The sequence below is a fragment of the Perissodus microlepis genome, chromosome 6, assembly GCF_051167445.1.
Source record: "Perissodus microlepis isolate ML-2025 ecotype Zambia chromosome 6, ASM5116744v1, whole genome shotgun sequence".
Classification (NCBI taxonomy): domain Eukaryota; kingdom Metazoa; phylum Chordata; class Actinopteri; order Cichliformes; family Cichlidae; genus Perissodus; species Perissodus microlepis.
Window position 1 is genome coordinate 13,970,815 of NC_140466.1, and position 23,894 is coordinate 13,994,708.

At 40.2% G+C, this 23,894-nt stretch overlaps 1 protein-coding gene across 1 annotated transcript in view; it reads left to right on the forward strand.

Moving 5' to 3' along the window:
• The window catches only part of LOC146385284 (inactive rhomboid protein 2-like), a 34,236-nt gene extending 10,428 nt beyond the window's left edge, over nt 1-23,808 (forward strand). The window contains exons 2-18 of the mRNA XM_084930930.1: nt 7,927-8,067; nt 9,808-9,959; nt 10,603-10,786; nt 11,529-11,750; nt 11,965-12,093; nt 12,381-12,478; nt 12,593-12,817; nt 12,999-13,110; nt 13,431-13,505; nt 15,048-15,209; nt 15,463-15,551; nt 15,635-15,698; nt 15,836-15,930; nt 16,034-16,109; nt 16,187-16,287; nt 16,816-16,969; nt 21,423-23,808. Coding sequence (XP_084787056.1) covers nt 7,945-8,067; nt 9,808-9,959; nt 10,603-10,786; nt 11,529-11,750; nt 11,965-12,093; nt 12,381-12,478; nt 12,593-12,817; nt 12,999-13,110; nt 13,431-13,505; nt 15,048-15,209; nt 15,463-15,551; nt 15,635-15,698; nt 15,836-15,930; nt 16,034-16,109; nt 16,187-16,287; nt 16,816-16,969; nt 21,423-21,854 — 2,493 coding nt within the window. The 5' untranslated portion in view covers nt 7,927-7,944 and the 3' untranslated portion in view covers nt 21,855-23,808. The remainder of the gene's footprint in view (nt 1-7,926; nt 8,068-9,807; nt 9,960-10,602; nt 10,787-11,528; nt 11,751-11,964; nt 12,094-12,380; nt 12,479-12,592; nt 12,818-12,998; nt 13,111-13,430; nt 13,506-15,047; nt 15,210-15,462; nt 15,552-15,634; nt 15,699-15,835; nt 15,931-16,033; nt 16,110-16,186; nt 16,288-16,815; nt 16,970-21,422) is intronic.
• The last annotated feature ends 86 nt before the right edge of the window (nt 23,809-23,894 follow it).

Genomic DNA, 23,894 nt, shown 5'->3' on the forward strand with positions numbered 1-23,894 from the left:
CAGAATAACAGACAGATACTGGATCTTTCGGTTTTCTTATGATGGTCATGATAATAGATGACTCATGCATTTCATTTTCAGTGCAGGGGTAATGAAATGCCAGACAGTTCTGTGTTGCAAGTCTTTGCATGCATATGTGCCATGGATGCCAACATGAAACCATAGTGAGGTTAATTTAAATGAATATAAATCTAGTACTGATAGAGTTGCAACATAAATCGGTAGATGATGAATTATATTTTTTATTTATTTAAGTAATAACCAGTATGAAGTATTAGTGTTAGACTAGTCTAAGAGTGAAGTGGCTTAAAGTCCCATTGGACGCTTAGGAAACCAATCCTTGGTTTCTGTTTAATTTTTTTTTTATTTTGTTTGTTTGTTCTGATCATTGGTGGGGAACTCTGGTTAAATATCAATTTGACTTGCCAGCTATTGCTGATTGGTGACCATTGTTGATCACTGAGATCAGTGGAATCACTAAGTTGCTGTGCAGAGCGAGTGTGGCATAAAATGAAACTCATCATCTTTCCTCATGTGGACCATGAATGAGATCAGTGGTTGTTGATCAGTGGTCATGACAATTTGCATATTAATGATCAAGAAACTGACCTCACAGCCTATTGTTTACTCAGTGGGCTACGTTCAGTCATTGTGCAAATGTACTGTTTATAAGGTTGGGGAAACCTGCAGTCAGCTGAGAATGAAGAAGTCACTTGGATGACTGACAAAATGTTTCTCCCACTGAAAACGCTACGTCCAGATGAAGAGAATCATCCTTTTGGGATTTGCTTACCTGGATGATTGCACATGCATTAAGATGCTGTGAATGAGGTTTAACAGGTAGAGAGAGTGTGCCTTGTGTGCGTCTGCAGCCCATACATGTTGCTAAAACTAGACAGTGTAGCAAGAATACGCGGAGGACAGGCCTTCCACTGGGGGAAGAAACTGAACCATGATGACACCCCTTCAGAGGACCGCGTGACATCACTCACATCAGGGCTCGCAAAATTTCAAAATCCCTGGTAGCCCTTCGGGCAGGGACTCTTCAGTTTTTGGTAGCCCAAAATAAATTTAAGTAGCCCGAATAAAAAAGAGAGCAATTTTTTGATTAATGTTTTGTTTCCGTTACAATATTATACATTAAAGTATAATATTGTAACGGAAACAAAACATTAATCAAAAAATTGTTTAAACACAAATTACAACATTGTATAAAAATTACAATCATCAACTCAAATACTTGGTTCTAATTGAACAGAAATTTCTATGAACTTGTAAGAACTGTGTAGGACATGAATCAGTCTGTGTCAGATCCTGAATTTGAAATTTCCACTGAAGTCACGGGAAAGAGGCAAGTGGAACCAAGATCGAGGCCATTTGCTTTTTGAAGTTTGCAAAGACTGCTAAATTGTGCCAGTGGTAGTTCACTCTTTGCAACATAGTACGCTGTTTTAAACTGATTTTCAGGTTTATTTTTAGTATGTTATTTGCAATTGGTGTTTGTTCTGGGGAAGATATTGCAGACTGAGCAATAATGCATTTCTTGCATTTCTCATGGGTTCTAATGGGGGCCTTTCTTAAAATGACTGGTCCCAGTAACAAAGGCGCTTGTCGACTCAGAAATCGAGGGAAAACCAACAACACACCCGGCAGAACATTATGTTATTTACACGGGCGCACATAAGTGGTCCGCATGTGCGCATTCGCTGTCAAAATAAAAGACGCGCACCAGATAAGAAGTTGCAACACGCGTTTGCGTCCATATAAAAGGCACTGTTTTTGTCCGCTAGAGTGGGATTTTCACGGCACATTCTGCACCACATCTCTGTGCGTTCATCATTTGTTTGAAGCCAGCTCACCTCCTGCAAACACTTTTCCGAGAATACGCGCTTCTTTTGTGGTTCGGACTCCTTCTGACATTTCTTTGGATGTGGAGGAAAACCAAAGTAATTGCTTAAAGGAGCTTGCTTCTTCGACATCTTTAAGAGTTCTAAACAAATGTCTGTCCTCCTCCAGAAAATCTTATGTACGCAAACACGCGGTGCAACTTCTTATCTTGTGCGCGTTTTTTATTTTGACAGCGAATGCGCACCTGCGGACCACTTATGTGCAGCCCTGGTTATATAGCTCATCATATCGCAGCCACAGAAATTCTTTTGTCCATGAAACCATAAAGCTGCACTTTCTTTTTGCCTTATAGTCTGATTTGTCATAACCTTTCCGTTTTGTGGTAAGCTTTTCGTTGGCTGTCACTTCTTCACCCTGACCTGTCTTATTTGGCTCAGCAGAACTAAAATATATATCCTGCTGCTTTTACACACGCACTCACATAACGCTCAGCGATTCTCTGCGCGATCAACCTCTCACATGTTTAAGCTTGCTGCGGGAGATTTCACTTGTCATGTTTGCATAGTAAGCTAACGATTGATAAGACGATGTCAGAGGAATTGGTGCGCAAATTATCATCACTCACCAATCAGTGCTGTCGCTCTCTATACACAGTTCGCGCGATTGCAAAGTGAAAGCAAAAAACAAGCGCAAATTCAAACACGATTTCAATATGTCACATATTGACAGTGGCTCACCGATGCCAATGACATAATTACCCAGCTACATTTCCGAAAGAATGCAAAAGCATTGAAATATATTTTCCTATGATAGCCCGACGGGCAGGGCAGAGACAGATTTTGGTAGCCCGACTGGAAAAATCGCTAGCCCCGGGACGAGCGATTTTGCGAGCCCTGCACATGCACATTTATCCCTGGTGGTCAATGGTCAAGTAGGGAGCAGTTAGGTGAGGCATTGAATTATTAGACCCTAGAGAGGCAAAGATTTGTCAGTACTTTCCATATCATGTGACAAACTGTTGATTATGTCATTGTGGTCATTGTCCTTTCCTCAGCGAATCTACCCCCCCTCCAGTTGTCTTTCTTGTGGTTTATTCTTGTTGTTCTGTGGAAGCAAACAGTTTTATCTTACATTTTACTTGTTTCTTATTCAGTTTCAACCTGAACAGCTGGCTTTTAATTTGTATCACTGTTTCAGTTTTTATAGAAACATATCTGCAACATGAAAGAAGGAATGCACATGGATTTGAAAGGGAGGCTTCTCGGTGCTTTAGAAAATATGCTCTGATGTCATTGCTTCTGGTTGAGGTAAAGGCTTTCACACAGCTAGAGAAGATCATAGGGTTTCATAACGTGACTAAATTAGTTTCATATATGATCTTTTTTTTTTCTCTCACATGGTCACATTCATATGACTTTGTTAGTGTTCCTGGTGCTCTCTGACAGGCAGTGACCACAATAACCATGGTGTTAACCAATCTGTTTCTAGTAATACACCAGTTAAAATAAATTATGATCAATCATATTGGTTGATGTCTCCATAGATAGATCTTCACATTTGACTGTTACTTTCATGCTCATTAACCTTCCTGTTCTATGTGAATAAAGGCAGAATAGAACCAGCTAGCAGCCAGTTGGGTCAAGTCCCCTCGAGTTGTGCTCATTGACAAAGACTCATTCAGACTGATGGCAACATGCTGGCAATCTGTTTGCATTTGCATGAAGTTACAGAAGAACAAACAAGAATGCCTTTTGACATTTTGTTGAACAGGACCTGGACTTGTTTTCTTTGTTTTCCAAATTTCTTAAAAAAAAAAAAATTGACCAACTTGAAAAGTTGGATGCCAGGATCCTTTTCTTGCTGTTGATTTCAGCTGTCATACCAACATTTCTTAACAATTGACACGGCTGTGTTATGTTCTGTTATCATAACAGAAGCTAAAATACATTTTTGTTAAATTAGCTTAAAATGATGCATAATTGTAAAATAATGCATGTAGAGTTGCAACATAAAGTGGTAGATAATCCATTATACTTGTATTAGAGTTAGGCTAGTCTAAGGCTGACGTGGCTTAAAGTCCCACTGAAGTGGCTTAAAGGACGCTTAGGAAACAAATCCTTGGTTTCTGTTTCGTTTTTTCATTTTGTTTTTTTTTTTTGCGTATTTGTTTGTTTTTATATCACTATTTTTATATCACAGAGAGACATCATTATAATTGAAGTTCAAGTAAATCTGCTCTCTCTGTGTGAAAGGTCCAGGGTTCAAAAAATGTTGTCAAGTGAGCTTTCAAAATGAGTGTGAAGGGTGAGTGATAGTTTCAGATTTAAAAAAAATACAAATAGAGTAAAAATAAACACAAAAATTAATTGGATAACAGTTATTATTACTTTGGCAGCAAGTAAAGTGTATGTGGGGGGGAAACATTGCAAAAATTAATACAATTCTTGTGTTTCTATTCTTTATATGTCGCTGTTATCCTTCTACAATCTGTACCCATATGTTTTCTAGTATGGACCCTAACAACTGCCTGCATACATTGATAGACTTGGTTAGACCCGAGCACTCCATCCATTAGCTAAATTCCTAGCTATTTCATTATCTGAGTGATTTCCAGCCCCTGCCCACTACTCTACTGAACCAGAGGCTGGATTGCCAGTAACCTCCTCTCTGTCTCTGGAGGGCTGAACCAGGCATTCTGTCTAAGCTTCAAATATTTACCACACCTAATTGAGATCCGTGTTGAAATGTACACTCGTAATAACATAAAGGTATTTTAGAAATGGTGTTTTTTGTTTGTATGTGGACAGAGTAAGTGTTGCCTACACTATGGTTAGCCCTGCGCAGCCATTCCTCAGCTCTGTAGTGGAAACTAGGCCGAGCTGGTGTCAGGTTTCCGTGTTGCAGCCGTTCCTGTCCCAGACACTCAGGGACTCGCATTGATTTTATAAACCACAACTCCAGGACAGCATTCAGGGCTCTGAACACCATAATGACATAATGGATGTTTTGGCCAAGCAAAATGACATTATGTTCAGTGTGGTGTTTTATGTCTTCAATGCCTTGAATTTCTCTGGAAATGCACTGTGTAATGCTATGTGAAACACTCTGAGCTCCAGGAATAGACTGGCTGCTTGCTACACCATTAACTGAGATTTGTAAAGACAGGGAGACAAAGATAAGTAAGTTTGACGGTATAATTCAGTCCCTGTGTAGACAATAATGAGTCCTATTTCACCAGCTCCGTTCCATCAACTTGGCTAACAAAGTTGAGGATATGTCATTTGTGTCATCCGTGCAATGTAATTCAATAAATACGATTTGTTGTTAGTAAACACTGACAGTGAGACAAAGTGATATTAAAAGGAGTCATCCTGTTGGTCCTTTGAGTATTTTTCTACAGTGTGGTGTGGAGCTTTATTGCTATAAGCACATAATCTCCACAGCTTACATCAACAGAAACTGTAAGTAGTGTAAATGGTTGAAGCAGCAGCTCAAAGTGACTTTCACGTTTGTTTGTTTTTGTCTGAACTAAAGTCAGAAATCAGAAATGATTCACTTTGAGACTGGCAGAAAAAGCACTGCATGATTGAAAACTTTATGTTGCTATTGCTTGGTCTTAATTCACATTATTTAAGTTGTAAAAAAAGTGTCAATTGTAGTTTGTTTTTACATATAAAACTGAGATTGACATCTTAGAACTTGAAAATTAATTAAAGTGCATTGATTTGAAAATATCAAGTTTCTAATTATTTAGCTTGCTGTTGCAAGACTGACAAAATTGCAATTGCATTATAAAAATATATATACAGGTATTTGTTTTATTCTTTAATGCATGCATTAGTAGGAGAAGCTTAAGCTATTAGATCACCATTATTACATTCGATCAATAAAATAAGCTGAGAAAACAATAGCGATTACTCACCACCTCGAATGTATCATGATTAACGGGGACTATTGATCACCGTTATGTGACGTCATTGTTTATCAGCTGCTTTTTCATTAGAAGTCAAAGATCTTTAATTCTTTTAGAGTCTCCTTATTGAGCAGAGCGTCACAGTATGACTGATTTTCTTGTGTGGTGGAGCTATCCCTTTAACTCTCTATGGACACTGTTTAAAAATCAATGAGCAGGGCTGCCTGTGGTCTCATAATTACATCATTTTTGCATCACTCAGTTAAAGTATATAGGTTTTTAATTGTCCAAACTTTTCACTAGTGCTGTATTTCCATTTCTTTTTTTGCATTCAGTTGTTTTTGATAAATAACTCATTCATGATGTTGTATATTTCCAGAAAAGATATAGTATCACATGTATCACCTTCTTACAAAGAGATTTTACTAATAAAATGAATATTTATAACTATAAACTTGAACAAATATATTGCTTTATTTGATGTTTTGGCTAAATACATGTAATTGAAACACGCAGGAGATCATTCTGCCCTGTTTTCCTCATCCTTTAAAATTACATAAGCATAAGTCAGTGACCTGAACACTTTGATGTAAGAGAAGGTTTCTCTTCTTAATACAGCACAATTTCTGTGCAAAGCCTTAAAGAATCACTTAAGAAATTGCCTTGAATCAAAAAGCAAGGAAAGCAAAAGCAAAGAAAGTTGGCAGTGTTTTTTTTTCCCTTTTAGTAGCAGATGGAACTGGAAGGGAGCCAGTTGCTGTTAGAGGCTGATTGTTTGGATAGACTGTAATGGTTTCCTTTTTTCGGCTATTGTTGGCTGTAGGAAGGAAGGCATTAGGTCCACTGCCACAGCAGAGACCTGATATAAATGCAAACAAAAGCATTTCATTTTCTAAATATGACATTTTTATTCTCTTTCTTTATGTGTCATTCTTCTTTCTTTTTCTTCTTGAACTTACCTGAATGTATATTTTTTATATATATATATTTGCTCATAAATCCAGTTTAAATAAAGACTCTGCTAGAGCATTCAATATTCTTTTGAGAAATATTTAATATATTTCACTACAACATTTTGTAAGTAAGCATTAATCACTATATTTATGAACATCTTTCAAGTAACAGTAATACTGAAGCCTACAGTACTGTGCCACACCTAATTATTTTATATTTTACTTCCAAGGAGCCTGACTTTCTAATTATTTTATTTTATTTTTTATTTTTGAAGTGTTCCCCAGACTTTCTTGAAGTCTTTCAGAGATTTGCTGTGGTCATTGGCTGCTTTTACATTCGTTGTCAGTCCAGTCTTGTACTATTTTTGGAGCAATCTGGGTTTGTTTTTTAATTGCGCTACTTAACACTGACCTATGAATAATTCAAACATAAAAAATGAATATGCTGAGGAGGTAAGGAGAGAGGCTAACCATTAAATGGTCTGTATTTGTATAGCGCTTTACTTGGTCCTAAGTACCCCAAAGCGCTTTACACTATACACAATCATCCACACACACATTCACACACTGGTGATAGCAAGCTACAGTGTACCCACAGCCGCCCTGGGGCGCACTGACAGAGGCGAGGCTGCCGGACACTGGCGCCACCGGGCCCTCTGACCACCACCAGTAGGCAACGGGTGAAGTGTCTTGCCCAAGGACACAACGACCGAGACTGTCGGAGCCGGGGCTCGAACCGGCAACCTTCCGATTACAAGACGAACGCCCAACTCTTGAGCCACGATCACCCCATTAATGTCTGCAGCTATCTGTAAAACATGGTGGATACTCTGGCATGGTTTGTGGCTACATTTCAGCCAGTGGTGTTGTGGGTGTTGTCAAAATTGATGGAATTATAAACACCTTCATTTTTCAACATGACAATGATCCTAAACACCCTGCCAATGCAGTAAAAGCACACCTGGACAGACAAAAACAGTGGAACAGTATCAGTCATGGATTAGCCTGTCCCAGAGTCCGGACCTCAACGTTTTTGTCTTACACTGTATTTCCATTTATGTTTTAACCTGCCAGTAAATCGATTTATGTTTTAACCTGCCAGTAAATCGCTGCACCTACTGGAGGTTTGATGTATGGAGACTCACCGTAGACATGCATATATGCAGCTTATCAAATAATAATACAAACTTTGTTTTGTCATGATTTTCTCAGCTCCAGCACTCTGACAGGATGGCATCAAACGAAGGGGAGGAGCCTCCTCCGTACCAGGGCCGAACAGATAGTCGTTTAAAGAGCAAGAAGCCACCCAGCCTTGTAATAGCCATCCCTCCACCAGAAGCAGTGATGTCCCAGGTAGGCTGGTTGTGTTTTTTTTACCTGACCCTGTCCTTCACTGCTTGGTATCATGCAACAGTTATTTAAATGTGTTGTCAAATAACACGTAGGGTTGACATGGACCCTAACTCTGAAAATATAGACGGACTCGTGAGCAGGTCTGTGCTTCTGTTGTCTCAGAAGTTTGCTGCTCTCTGTGGATTTAACACAATGAATTCTACAAGATATTAGTACATGCTAAATGAGCTATCATGGATGCCTTCCGGTGGCTAGCCACTAAAAAACCGAAGTAAACGTGTAATTTGCTAAGTGATACTGAAGAGCGTTACTGGCTGAAATCCAAATTGATGACTACTACATCTGAGCTGACATTGATCACGGACACTACAGTCTGTCCTGCACTAGGTTAACATGGTCTACAATACTGCAAACTACCCACAAAGTGTGGTGATTTTCTTATTAGCACAGACTGGCAAACATAATACTGATATACTCTTTATGTTGTCAATGGGTTTAAAAGGGTTTTTTCTCTCAATTATACAATTTTTAAAATAGCTTGTTTTTTCTCCCCAGAGAAATGTGTGAAAATATTTATAAATGTCTTCTCTACTCTACCATTATTTAGCTTTTTTTTTTTTTTTTTCTTGTACTACTACTACTAGTGGCCTGTCAAGCTCCATACTCTCTCACATCACATGTAATGTAGCGAAATCTAAAAAGTGACCTGTAAAATAACTCATTGTAAATCACTCACTCCTGCATATAGCACAAAGTTCTTCATTTAAACGAAGATAAGCAAAGATCAGCCCAATGAACACAGAATTAAAACAGAGCCAAAAAAAAGCCTGAGTGTTGTGATTGTTACTGAACAAATTTCTTCAAAGAAAGTCTTTTTATTCATTTTGTGTTAGTAAAGAGCACATTCCTCTCAATCTGCTTCATAAACATGGTCCAAAAAACATAACTGGATATTTTGTGGGTAGCTCACATGGAGGTTCAGATCAATTTTCGGTTTCACTCACTGTGCGATTATGAAAATTAATGGATGGATTAATGGGCTGATGGACTACTTCATAAATGGTTTGTAATAATCATTTGACTCAGGATGCACAGTAGAAGAAAATAAACGATGATGGGCAGTACTTTACTTTTAAGAGTTTACAACACATTAAAGCAGCACAGTGTTCCTCGATGCCTCTGTAATTGCCACTTGCTCTCGCAAGCAGGCTGTTGGCACAACTATCTGGCAGTTTGTGTAGCCCACATATTTGTAACGGCGGGCCTCATGCTAACAACACAAACAAAGGCATTTCAGCTACACAAATTAGTTGGTGCTCAGAGTTCAACTGAGCATGTCACATTTAAACTGTTCTAAAGGGCAAGCAGTGTAATAAACATGTAAATTTGTGCTGTGGCTTTGCACTGCAGGTATTTATGCTACTAGCTTTTCCATTACAAAGACAATTTTAGATCATCCTAAATTTGGTACTGATTTGCTGCATCATGTGCCATAGTTAATACTTAATCAGGTTGTGTAAGGCAGTGTTATTATTCTGAACTAAAACTGAAAACAAAAACTACATATGAAAAGCATTTTAGTTAAGTAGAGTAATAACAACTAGATCTTAAGAAAAAAATAATCGTTTGACAGGCTTTCCCCTGCACAGGCAATATTATTTAGTTTTTATAGCTTATATATTTTATAGCAGCAAAGATTTCTGATGACAACATTTTCTTCCCTTCCTTTCTTCTGGTCAGCCACCACGACAATCCCTGAAAAAAACCCCAAGTGCTCAAGCGACCGGTTCTGTGTCAGAGAGCGTCGATGGACATAGAGATGGAGAATTTTCAGCAAGAGAAAGACGGGAGAAGTTTAGCAGACAAACATCGCTCTCACAAAGCATCCGAAAGTAAGCTCTGCTGCTGCTTCTGCTGTTGTTTTTGTCTCAGAGTCAAGTGTGACACTTTAAAGACCTACAGTGGATGCATAAGTAGCTTTGGGAGACAGAAAAAAATCGAATGCATGTAAGCATTCTCCCCTAAAGTGTATTTCAAAGACGTCTGGGTGTTGTGCCCTGTAGTTCATTCACCTAAAACTATCAAGCACACACAATTCATTCATCCAGAAATCTCCTCTTCATAATCCTAATCTTAATTGCAGTCATTTAATTACTCCCATTTATCAACTACATGTCCTAAGAGTCAAGTCATTGAGCGTGCAGCAAGCGTCAAGACATTTAATGTTTGGTAATAAAGTGCACTAATGTCTTTAAGAGTGCACAATACGTGACACTTGACTTCCCTTATATGAAAGTTACCCAAGCTACATCAGCTTGAACAAAGCTGCATTGTGTAATTTGGTGTCAAAATGTAACTGTTTATTTTTTTCTTTTGTGGTAGTATCTACTCTCTTCACATAAGGTGAAAAACAAGACTCGGATGTTTCGTTTCATTTCTTGTTTATGTAGCTTTTAAGAATAGGTATATGCTAAACATTTCAGGTCATTTTTGTGAATATCTTCTTTTAGCTGAACAATCTTTCTGTCCCTCCAGGAGTACAGCCCAGTGGTTCGGTGTTGGCGAAGACTGTGAGACTAATCAGCAGGTCTGGCACCGGAAGAGCCTGCGCCACTGCAGCCAGCGCTATGGCAAGCTGAAGCCCCAGTACAGAGAGCCCGAGACGGCCACCAGCATCGACCAGAGCCTGGATTCACCAGCTGCCCACAGGATGCCCAGGGTATAATACCGTCATACAAAGACAGCGTCACTTAGTGTGTTATCCTACTGTTAGGATGCTACAGTTTTATTTAAATGTCTACCTTATCGGTAATTTTAACTTGAGTGGAGAACATCATCCAGGAAACATGATGCACTTTCTGTTTAATATTCTGATACTTTTGTAAGAAAAGAAAAACTTTTTGTACTGAAGGAAACTAAACAGAATGACACACAGCAGGCTCCATGTGTAGCTACTAAGACTTTCCATTTCTAAACTGCCAAGAAGCTCAACTTTTTTCTTTGTTCTCCACCTGCATTTTTTCACTTGATGAAGTGGAGAGATTTCTCAAGAAGACACTGTATTAAAGTGCTGCATAGTTACAGACGTGGACCATCTGTGCTGCAGACGAATCATGTCTCTCTTTCAGTCTGTGCCAGACAGTTCTGCTCCACTCATCCAATATTTTGTTCATCTTTTTGTTCTCTGTCCTCATCTATACACACACCTACCGTCATTCCCTCTTTGCTACATATATGTACGTTTACACAAACACATAAAGCAGTTCTCTCTCTCCCAGTGTCAGCACTGTGAAGTTTGTAAGTTATAAATATGATCCTGTCATGCTCACCCACAGAGTGCTTCTTCTTCTTCAACGTCGGCACAGTAGGAATATGTAAAGATGCCTACCAGTTCAAGTTCACGTGACTGTCACAGTGAAGTATTTTTTATCAGGCTGACCCTGAATCTCTCTTTCTGCTAGATTGTGGACCCCCTGGCACGAGGGCGAGCCTTCCGCTGCCAGGATGAGTTGGACAGCCGCTCTCCAAGAACACCTCAAACAGCTCAAGGGGGTCCGGTCACACCAGGCGTCGCTTCACTCATCTCCTTCACCAGCCAGCGCTCCGGGTACAGTCGCTTCCCCAAACGAAAGCGAGAGTCCGTCGCCCGCATGAGCATCAGAGCTGCGTCCAACCTGTTGAGGGTGGGTGGAAATGAAAAGCAGAGTGGCAAGAGCACTGGTTCGAATCCCGGCCTTTAATGTTTCCTCTGTGTTTGCATGCTTTTTAGCCATCCCTTTGAATAAAATGACAGTAAATGCCAGCATTTATTGTTTTTATCATTATTACCATCATTAGAATCGCTCCTTTTTTATGCACTTGAGGAACTGCATGTCATGTGGCGTGTTTGTTGTTCAGGGTCGCAGCAGCTTGGCAGGCCCACAGGCTGGTCGCAGTTTCCCCAGGAAGAGCTTTGTCAGGCCCAGCTGGATGGACGAGGACACTGTGGATTCTGCAGATGCATCCGAGTCGCTCTTCTTCAGTAAGGTCAGCAGCAGCTCTCGCTACCACCCGTTTGGCACCTGGATCTTTGCAGCAGTTTCATTACTTGCTTTTACTCTGTTTGACAAAATTCTATGTTTTCATTCGATTGTCATTGTTTACCTGCTTCTTCTCTCAGCCTCCATTTTTTTTCCGTGACTGTATTCTTCTTTGTTTGTCCTCCTGTCTTCCTCGCTGTTCGTGTGTCCCGTACAGCAACACATAACATGTGACTACACGTTAATTACTGCCCTCTCTTTTTGTCCTCTGTGTCCTGCATTACCACTGTACAGGGTGATGTCCGTGATGAGTTATATTCCATGGCCGATGATGTCTTTGAGTCGCCCCCCTTGTCTGCCTCTTTTGCTCCCTGCGAGCAACCTTCCAGCCTGTGAGTAAATATAAATACTCAACCAAAGTCTCTGAATTGCACACGTTGTGTTTTGTTTTTTTTCCTTTTTAACCCTAATTCTTTCTCTGTCTTGCATACCTGTCTTCCTCTCAGTCCCAGTAAGGATTTATCACAGGCTCCTAAAACGCCAACCCTATTCCACGAAATGGCTCAACCGCGTCGCGGACGTCGCATTGCCTCCCAAGTGAAGCACTTTGCGTTTGACAAGCAAAAACGTCAGTATGGTTTGGGAGTTGTGGGGAAATGGCTAAACCGACAGTATCGACGAAGCATTAGCAGCAACGTCCAGAAGCAGCTGGACGACTTCCACAGCCACAGGTTGGGAATGAGCACTGTGCATATATACAAGTGAATTATTTGCTTGATTTAAATCAACATAACACAATTCAGAGAGAGATAATTAATTAGGCTGACAAAGTGCTGAAAGTATTTATTGGTTAGTCTTTGTTTTAGCTGTTACTCGATTCACAGCACTGTTTTGTGGTGTGCATGATTTCAGACCCTACTTTACCTACTGGATTACATTTGTCCACATCGTTATCACATTGCTGGCCTGCTGCACGTATGGGTTTGCCCCTGTTGGGTTTGCACAACATTCGACAACTGAGCTGGTAAGTATATATCTCACAGATTAATTTGGAGCAATATTTAAAAATAGAAAATATACTTTTTGACATGACAGGTTTCATATCAGTGTGAAAATTGAAGGTTAACATTTCGTAGTGTAACTCAGTATTGAAATTGAAATTCCTTTTTTTGCTCCTGAACACTCAATGTAAATATATTACCAACTTTTTAGTAGCTGTATTTGTGTCCTAAAACTCACAGAAAGAGATGTGTTTAATAAACGGTGTATTACTGTGCAAGTTAATACTCAGAAGTCCTTGATCAGATTCATTTGTAAACTGTGATGCTCTGCTGCCCTCTGTAGGTGCTGAAGAACAAAGGCATTTATGAGAGTGTTAAGTATGTCCAACAACAGAACTTCTGGATTGGTCCAAGCTCTGTAAGTTTAGCTGTATTATTAATGTGCTTAGAACGGCTTTGGATGTTTGTCTAGATGTGCAAAACCTAAGGGAACAGCTCCCAAAAATGGTCGATATGGTAAAATGAACACAGCCAGAATGTATGATACTAGCACAGCTAAAGGGAACTCACACTTTGGTGTGAAGTTTAGGTTTGCTGTGTTTTCAGGTGGGACACTTCTGCCCTCCTCCAGTGCATTTACTTTATTTTCTCACTTCATGTTTTATCAGTGATGATTTATTGAATTTATTAAGTTACAAGCCTAAAAATGTCAATTTATTTTCTACATTTAAAATTGATCATTTCAGTTGTGAGAGTAAATTGTTTAAATGGAGGCTGAGCTGACCGGTTTTAGTAATTTATTAAGAAAAATAACGGAACTTCTATGTTTGAATGCATGAGCACATACACTATGTTGCCAAAAGTATCCACTCGTCTGCCTTCACACCCATATGAACTTGGGTTGAGATTAAGACAGTCAGTCTCTTCTACACTTGCTCATCCATGACTTTATGGACCTTTCTTAGTAATGACAATAACATTATCATCCTTCCAGCAGACAAGGATAAGTGCACGGTTTTGTTAAACCAGGAAGACTATCACGAGAAAATTTTGTCACTGCTCAGTGACAAAAATACTTACAAGCCCCTGAAACGAGACCCAGGAAGTGGTTACAGGAAGAGGGTGATAGATTGTCTGATGCAGTTAGAATGAGACGATGGTATTGACGGGACCTCATACCACAGGTTTTACCCAGGCGAATCTACACCAAGTCTGTATGGTTTGCCCAAGATAAATAAACAGGGTTTACCTTTAAGACTAATTGTCTGTATGATCAACTCAGTCACCTATAACATCTCAAAGTTTCTGGCTTCGATCTCCTCAACCCGTTTGTAGACAGCTCTGAACACCACATCCAGAACACCTTGGATTTTGTTGAGAAAGTGAGAGATGTCATTATGGAGGTTTGAGTCAAGGAGGCCATTTACGTAAAAAGGGAAAGACCATCTCTGAATCGAGGAGGGGGCCTAAGGGTACATCTTTCACCTCCTTACAATGCTGTGATTGCAGCCATTTCCCAACTTTCTGTGAATGGTACTCATGGCCTTTGATCAGTGGTCTTTGATCAACAGGATTTGATCAATGGTTGTTGATCAGTGGTCATGACAATTTGCATATTAATGATCAAGGAACTGACCTCACAGCCCATTGTTCCCACAGTGGTGCTACGTTCAGTCATTGTGCAAATTTACTGTTTATAAGGTTGAGGGAACCTGCAGTCAGCTGAGACTGAAAAAGTCACTTGGATGAGTGACGAAACGTCTCCCCCACTAAAAACGCTACGTCCAGATGAACAGAGCCAACATCAACATTTGGATACAGGAGTAAATACCTTTGGGAAAATAGTGTATTTAAAAGATAGACAGGCACCAGTTTATTTCTTTATCATCTTAATCTGTGTTTAGCATGTGTGTTACCACATTTTTTTTTAATCTTTAAAATCATTTCCATCAATTTTTAGGAAGACCTCATCCACCTGGGGGCAAAATTCTCCCCCTGCATCCGTCGGGATGCACAAATCGTCAGCCTGATCGAGAAGGCCAGAGAGCTCGAGAAAGATTCTGGCTGCTGCGTTCAGAATGACAACTCTGGATGTGTGCAGACCCTCAGCTCCGGCTGCTCTGTACGTGATAATCTACACATACCTGTGCACATGAGTTTATAATCTTTAAGCATATAATCACTTAAACACTCGTGCTAATCATTCAGTGTCTTTGCTGTGCTCTTGAACTTTTCCCCTTTAGATGCAGATTTTGGGTGTGCAGTAAAAAAGAAACATAATCTGTTTTTCATTTCTTTTCTGTGCTTGGTAAATGAGAAAGAATACTGTGTCTTAAATATTTATAATAATATAAATATATAATAACTTCATGCAGGAGACGCTGGCCACCTTTATTAAATGGGACAATGAACAAATGGAAAACATCAGTAGGTCGTCCGGTTCTGTCTGTCACCAGGACCCCAGGTGAGGATATGAAGCTTAATAAAGTGTGTCATTAAAGACTCAGCAGCGTTTGACCACTTTGATGCTTTTCTTGTTGTGAACAGAATATGTGAGGAGCCTGCCTCTGCAGAGCCTCATTTATGGAAGGATGACATCACCACGTGGCCGGTGAGGGGCCACCGCTGCCTCGTTCATTCTTCATTTTTCTGTTGCTACTCTGTGTTCACTTGCATCTGAACCACATTTTATATTAATTTTCCTTTTTTTTTTTTTTTTTTTTTTGGTTTTACCTGTGCTGCTGTCAGATCTGTACATATCCAAAGAAGTGGAGTCACACAGGCTACAGACACATGGACTGTAACATCAAAGGACGGCCCTGCTGCATAGGAACTAAGGGCAGGTGTGAAAGATGTGTTTGCTAAAGCGCTTTGCTACTCTGAGGTCATCTGTTTAAAGAAAAAAAAAAAAAGAAAGATTTGATTTATTTATGTATTTATTTGTAGATGTGAAATCGCAACCAGAGAGTATTGCACTTTCATGCATGGTTACTTCCACGAGGAAGCCACCCTCTGCTCACAGGTATTGTGTGTGCATGATGATGAGTGTGTGTGTGTCTTTTTCTTTAGTATGTTTCTGACTGCAGTGTTGTTACACAGGTCCACTGTCTGGATGATGTGTGCGGCTTGCTGCCCTTCCTTAATCCTGACGTTCCCGATCAGGTCTACCGTCTCTGGCTCTCTCTCTTCCTACATGCTGGGTACGCACTTCCCCCTGCAGCAACGTCCTAAGACAAAGATTTATTTTTCCTGTGGTCATGTTTGATGGCTATGTTGCACAGATCTTTTAATTTCTGACACATGTATCTATGAATGAGCTATTTCAGCTGAATGTAGCATTGATGATATATTGTGAGTCTGTGTAAAATGCCATGACAAAGCCTTTTACACAGTGAATGAACTGTTTCATTAATTTGCTATGAGTGATTACTTAATGCGGTTTCACTGTGTCAGCATCCTTGAGGATTCAAAACTAATGAAACATTTCTAAATGAGGACCCAATGCTCGTGAGAAGTTCGCTCACATGAGAACTGTAATACTAATACCAGGCAGGCACAAGGGATTTCCCTCAGATGTAACCCTTTAAAAGCAGGCGAGCAAACAAGCCAAAGGAGCTTAATGGAAAAAAAAAAAATCCTAAATGCATATTTGTGATAATGCAGTGGTGGAAAGGAGTTTTAGTTACCAGTGATAACCTTTGTTCGTGTGTGTGTGTGTGTGTGTGTAGGCTTTTACACTGCGTGGTGTCCGTAGTGTTCCAGATGACCATACTGAGGGACCTGGAGAAGCTGGCAGGTTGGCTTCGCATCACCATCATTTACATGTTGAGTGGCATCACTGGTAACCTCGCCTCTGCCCTCTTCCTGCCCTACAGAGCCGAGGTGAGTTCGTCACATATATGTAAATACACATTAATACACTTTTTTTTTTTCTCTGAAAGTTTCAAGACACACAGGATGTGAAGTTTTGTGCACTTAACTGAAGGTTTAACATAAACTTTCAGACAAGCTTAAGTGTCCTTGGTAAGTGAATATTCCAGTCATATCTGCTATAAGGAAACTCTGTTTAATCTGTTAAGTCTGTATATGTGGGGCACTTGGGGCTCAGGAGCAAATCACCCACTAAATAGAAGGTCTGGTTCGATCCAGCCCACATGCCAGTGTGTCCTTGGACACGATGCTGAAGAAAGAAAAAACAGCTTTTCACACACTTTGTTCTAAACACCAACATATCTGAGTTGCAGTGACTTTTGACAGGATTGGATTGGATGTACTTCTGTTGATTAAGTACTCACACTTGACACACACAGGTACTTTCACACAGTCAAATTTCTGCGATGTAAAATCAGAGATTGTATATACTTATGTGCTTTTTTTTCCTCATTTACCCCCCAAATTATCTAAAGGGAGAAACCGTCATGCTGTTTCACTTCATGTATTTCTTGCTACACTATAATCTGTGAGTTCAGGTCTAAATGTCACCTGTGTGAGCTCCAGCTCTCGTTAGTTTTGTGTTACATTCTTATTTGAATTGCAGTTTCTGTGCCTGCTGTCTAAACTCTGTGGCTTAGCTCAGCTTAGTTGAGTTCACTCACTGGACGAGGGTTTCTCCTGTTGGGGATTATTGGAGCAGAATTGACCATCTCAGTCTAGAGGTTTAGAGGGGTGCAGGAAACACTTGTGGTATTAACTGTGGAAGTGCCTGGAGAAACCAAACTTGGGTTAACAGCACATGAGACGACTTTACTGCGAAAGCAGCAGTGCCACCAAACCGAGCGTAAAGCATCCAAGAAAGACGTGTCACAGCGCACCCAACATTTCAGTGACCGGTAACAGCACAGCAACCAGCAGGGTAATCAGTTATGACTGTGCAGGGATAAAGAAAGAAAGGTGACCCATTATTCACAGTTATGTTGCATATAACCGTGGTAGATGCCATCCACAGCGTACTGCTGGATGTGCTGATGGAAAGTTGAGGCAATCCTCACACAAGATCAAGTGTGAGATAGAAAATAGTTGCTGAATCAGCTGCAGCTACATGCTATGTTAACTGATGTCTGTATGTCGTTTTAAAATGCTCTAAATAGTTGATGCTGTTCCTTTGCTGTCTGCCTTATTCTTTGTAAAAAAACAACAACACCAAACAACAAACAACCAGAAAATATTAGATTAAATCAGCCGATGTGGTTGAATTTCATACACGTAAATATTTACAAGGAGGAAAGCAGATCTCGCCTGAAGCAGTAGTGTTTCACTCTCTTCTTCTTTTTTTTTTTTTTTAAAGAGTAACACTACTATGGTCACTACTTTAAGTGATTTATTGTCATTTTTGCAAAAAAAAAAAAAACCCCAACAACAAATGAATAAACGTTGGGGGGGGCTATTTACCAGCAAGCCTGCTTTCTTCTGAATGTATCTATATAGTCCAGTTTGCCCTTTAAGAGATTAGCCTAATGCCATTGTGCGGGTTAACAAAGGCCACTGCTGTGGTACTTAGTGAATGGGATTTCATGTTTTTCCTTTTAAACAAAGACGATTGTTGCAGAGACCAAACCTGGTCCACACGTTTCTGAACAGGTCCATCCTGACAGACACACACACACACACACACACACACACACACACACACACACACACACACACACACACACACACACACACACACATAGATATATTTATTAGAGGGGACAGTTTTAATGTATAAAGAGACCAACATGTAACACATTTACGTACACGATGGCTTGATTTTATAAGCGAGCTCCAGTTGTTTTTACCTGACAATTACTGTAGTTCTAAATATCAGTGACCAGCTCACATGTCTTCACGCACCAGGAATAACCAGAGGAAGCACATGCAGTGAGGCCACTTAAGGAGGCGATTTAAGTGGATTATCCCTTTACTGTTGAATTAAGGAGCCCCTGTGGCTTTAGCAAAAATGGCTCAAACAGCAGCTGTGACTGGAAATAATAGTTTTCACAAGTAAAGGAGCTCTACGGATTTGTGAAGGAACAACTTTAGTTTCAGTTCATTAAGCTCTGCAGAGAGACGAGCAAACATGAATATTTATTATTTGATAATGTCAGTCAAACGTCTCTTTGCTAACCACCAGTGCAGGGTACGCTAAATGTAAAAGTGCTGCATACAACATAAAGTATGCTGACCATACCTTCCTCCTCCTCTCACATTTACAACCACAATATTTTTTTTCTTAGTAGCCAGAAAACATCTTCAAGAAGTTTAAGTTACATTAAAAGGCTTTGATATACTTCAGTAGGTGCACCTGCTCAGGTTGGATGCTTTAAAAAAATCAGCTCTCGACCCGACTTTCATGTTTTGGGGTTTGGTGTCTTTAAAATGGATAACTTTTTAAAACTATGTTTTTATTGCTTTTACTGTAACAAATAGAGTCAGCTTGACTAATATTGTGTCCATTGTTTATATATTATCTTGAGTTTTTGTTTCAGTTTTAAACTTTTGTTTGGCTCCGTTTTAGGTGCTTCCTGTCCTGCTGCTTAACAGTATAGAAGTAATTCACTGTGGAGTTATTACAACGCATTTACCTGCCTTCAGTTAGATTAAAGCTGTTCACGCTCAGAGACTTTAATAGACTTGACATTTTAGAATTAATTAAATCCTGACACTGTGAGAATGTGAAACCTAAAAGCTTTAAACAACAGGAAAAACAATCCAAACAGTGCAAAAGTCAGCGTGTTGATAGTGAGACGTCGGTGAGTTTTCTTCTTTATCTTGGTATTTGAGTGAAAGAATTTGAAGAGTGGTTTCTGGAGAAATATAAAGGGATACCTGGAGATTATATACGTTACTTTCAAGGAGGAATTAGAGAGGAGTGTCTGTCTGTCAGAACACTTCTTAATATAATTCATTAAATTATTTGTACAAAAACATTTAGGTGATTATGAGAGAGTCATACGGGAACACACAAAGCTTCTGATTCAGTTTGAGAGCAGTGAGCAGGTTACTTCTGAATGAGGGGTTTGTATCAGTCACTTTGACTCTGACTGTTTGTGTCAAATTAATGTAGAAACCAGAACAGTACGAGTTTAAAATTCACGGCAGCTCGTTTTTCTTAAAGGAACAAAAAATAGGATTTTAATCTGAACCTGAAATAAGGGAAGTGGGATATCTGTGAGCACATTCCCGACTTCAGATCGGCACATCCTCACTTCGGTTAACTAAGACATCCTCTCAGTTCCTGTTCCAGCCCCGGTGTTGTCGGTCTTAACCAATGGCGAGTGACGACGACTCGTGTGAGGAGCGTGTCAGCCTGCGTGTGTGGGGCGTGTGGGTGGAGTGCCGTGCACTTTTTTCTTTTCTTTTTTTAAAAAATGTTTGTGGGTGTTTAATGTCTTTGCCGATTAGCCATCTGCCTCTCACCAGGCCAAGCTTTGACGTCACCTTAATCTGCTCACCTTTACTGCGTGACCCTGGGCTCATACTGCACATCATCCCCAGAACTGGATCTTTAACATAAGATAATCTGTGCACAACTAAACCTGCATTACGGTTAGAAAGCTTCAGTATGGATGCACTGAGAGTCGCTTAGAAACTTCTCTGAACCTCTGTCTGCTTTGCTTTAAAGAATAATTTATGAGAGTTGCTGGTGAGTTTTTATCCTTACCTTACTTACAGTAACTACAGTTTACACTGCATTAAGCCTCTTAGTGTCACTCATAATGAGTCGATTTAAATAATTGTTACTTAAAATACTATCCTGGTACGTGCTGCCAGGATTCGGTAATCAGGTTAAATCTTTGCTGCTCTGGGTCTAAACGGCGCGTCTGCCTGGTCTGTCTGTCAGCGAGCTAACTGGTTGTTGCACTTTATTTGCTGTTGTTAAATCACTGATTAATTCAGAGACCTGCTTCACATTTAAACAAACACAGTTCACTTTAATGGTTTCCTCTGCAAATAACACAGTTTGACAAATCAACTTATTAAAATGTGTTTTTATTTTTAAAAAAATAAATAAAATTGTACAGTTCTGACAACTCCTGGAAAGTTGTTCCAGGAGTTGTCCCCCCTCTACCACCCACCACCACCACCACTACTACCACCATGTGTGAGCCTGTGTAATGTGCCAATTAAGTGGAGCAGTTAGAGTCACCCTGACATCCTGTTTGCCCCCTAACAGGATGTCTGCCTTTGATTTCCAGGACACACTAAAAGCACCTGATGCTTATCATGCGTTGGTCCAGTGCTGAGTCAGGCGTTTAGGTTTTCTGTGCACACTGTGTGAAGCAGCGTGCATGCTGGAGAAATCCTCTTTAGTTCCTGTGTAACTTGTTTTTTTTTTTCTCTCTCTCTCTCCTGACAGGTGGGTCCAGCGGGGTCTCAGTTTGGGCTCCTTGCTTGCCTCTTTGTTGAGCTGTTTCAGGGTTGGCAGATGCTGGAGAAGCCCTGGAAAGCCTTTTCTAAACTGTCGTGCATCGTGCTCTTCCTCTTCCTGTGCGGCCTTCTGCCGTGGATCGACAACATCGCCCACATCTTCGGTTTCCTCAGCGGCCTGCTGCTCTCGTTTGCCTTTTTGCCCTACGTCACCTTCGGGACATTCGACAAGTACCGGAAACGTATCCTCATCGCCGTCTCGTTATTGGCCTACTTTGGACTGTTCGCTTCCCTCATCGTTTGGTTTTATATTCGCCGAATTAACTTGCACTGGCTGGAGCATCTGACCTGCTTACCGATCACAAACAAGTTTTGTGAAAAATACGACATAGACCACGACATCGAACATGTGGTGAACTAGTCTGGAGGCCACAGATGACATCTAAATTATCAAACTGCCTGTGCTGACGGCCTACTAGCAATGATGTGATCAGTCATTTGGGTGGGCACTTTTAAATCTCTCTCTCTCTTTTTTATTTTTATTTTTATTTTTTTATTGTTTTCTACTCAAACTCCATGCAACCAGAACTGGATCACTTCCTCCTCAAAGTCAGCTGACTTTCCTCCTTCCATAAAACATATCCAGTCGTTTTTTAGTCCTCTGTGTCTGGTACGACCTGCAATGTTAATTTGCTAACTGATGAACTTAAAAAAGGAAAAGGCACTCAGGACATTAAAACTGCAAAGAGCTGATGGATCCAAAAGATCTACGGAGTGAGAGACTCCTTCAGTGTATATGAAGAGTCGTGTTGAAGTAAAGAAGCCGAGTCAAAGAAGGAGGAGGTTTGAACGACTCTGTCTGACAGTTGTTTCCCTTTAACTCTGTGGACGACGATACCACAGCGGGTCATCGAGCATCTTGTAGCCCATTTCAGATGCTTCCTTGTTTTCGGTAACACTGGATTAACACTACAGACGCCGTCTGCTGCTGTATTTCTTTTGTTTTTGTATTTGCCCATTGCGCGTATGCACTTGGCATGTCGATAGTCTCCGGAGCAGTGAAATGTTATGCTAAAGTTAATGATGTGATCCAAGTACTAACAGCAGTTAAGGCACGTTTCAGTCTACAGCACCTACTTGCCTTAAACAGAGGCATTTTACAGAGATGCCTCGTTGTACCTTTGAATACTGCTTGTAATCAACTTTGTAAATAATGACAGACATTTTTTGACCCTCAGCTACCAAAGCAAGTCGTCATGCTGCTTTTATGAGCTCGTGTATGCATGATCTTTTTACAGCCACTTCTCCGTATGCCAATGCCACGAACAAAGTTTTACTTGAGCTCTACTTTTTAATCACTATTTGATCGTATTTGTCTGGTAACACAGTGGTGCCTAAACTGTTTTTTGTTTTTTTTTTAATTTAATCTGTGAAAAAAAAAAAATGGACACAAGAAAACTGTATTTATTTAGCAATGATCTCACGGGCTGCTTTTCTCAGATCAAATTAAGATTTGTACTACATTTCCAACTCTGTGAAACAGTCAGACTCACGGGATCGCCTCCATGTTTCACCCAGGTACTGAAATGTTGGTGAAATGCACCGTAAAATGCGTCGCCCTCTCCATTTTCACTCGGTAATGTTCTGAAATTATTTCAAACCTGGACAAACTTCTCTGCACACATACAGGCAGATTTGGAAACGACATGTTTCAGAGGCCCGACAGCCTGAAGTGAAACTGATTCCCCATCACAGGTGTTGTTGTTGTTGGGGGTTCTTGTTTGAGTTGACCCAGACTGTTAGAACCACAATATTGACCGTTGTGTGGAGGATTATGTGAGTTTAGTTACTGAGTGATTATGAGATTACATGAGTTAGTCTATAGGACTGACTGACGGATAATCCTGCGTTTAAGACAACACAAAAACATCCAGAGTAGGTCTCTTGTTGGATGCTTCAGATGTTTTGAGTTTTTGCGTCACTGTTTTTTGCATTGCTGGAGCCACAGGACTCATACAGACATGCCCTCGTGCATTTGACGGGTAAAGTGTGAACAAAGACATCCACCTCTCTTCTTTCCTCTTCTTCTTTTTTTTTTTTAAGGAAACCTTTACTGTGCCTTTTGACGTGTGCGCATCTGAATGTTTAACATGAAACACAACAAGCGACTTCCACCATCATGTTTGTATGCAGCAGCTGTACGGCCAGCTGCATGTGCATCGGGACCAAATAATGTCACCTTTTTTTTTTCCCCCCTATTTATTGGAACAAAAGAGGAATGCTAAAATTAATTAGAGGAGATGTTCACGGTACTGTTATGTGAAATTATGTGTATTGAAGCAACCATGTGAAAATACATTACACTGTCAACAATACGTTTGTGAGTAGTTTGATTTCATGTTTTCCCAAACCTGACTGCACTTACTCCCCAGCAATACACCCATCATATGATGAACTGCTG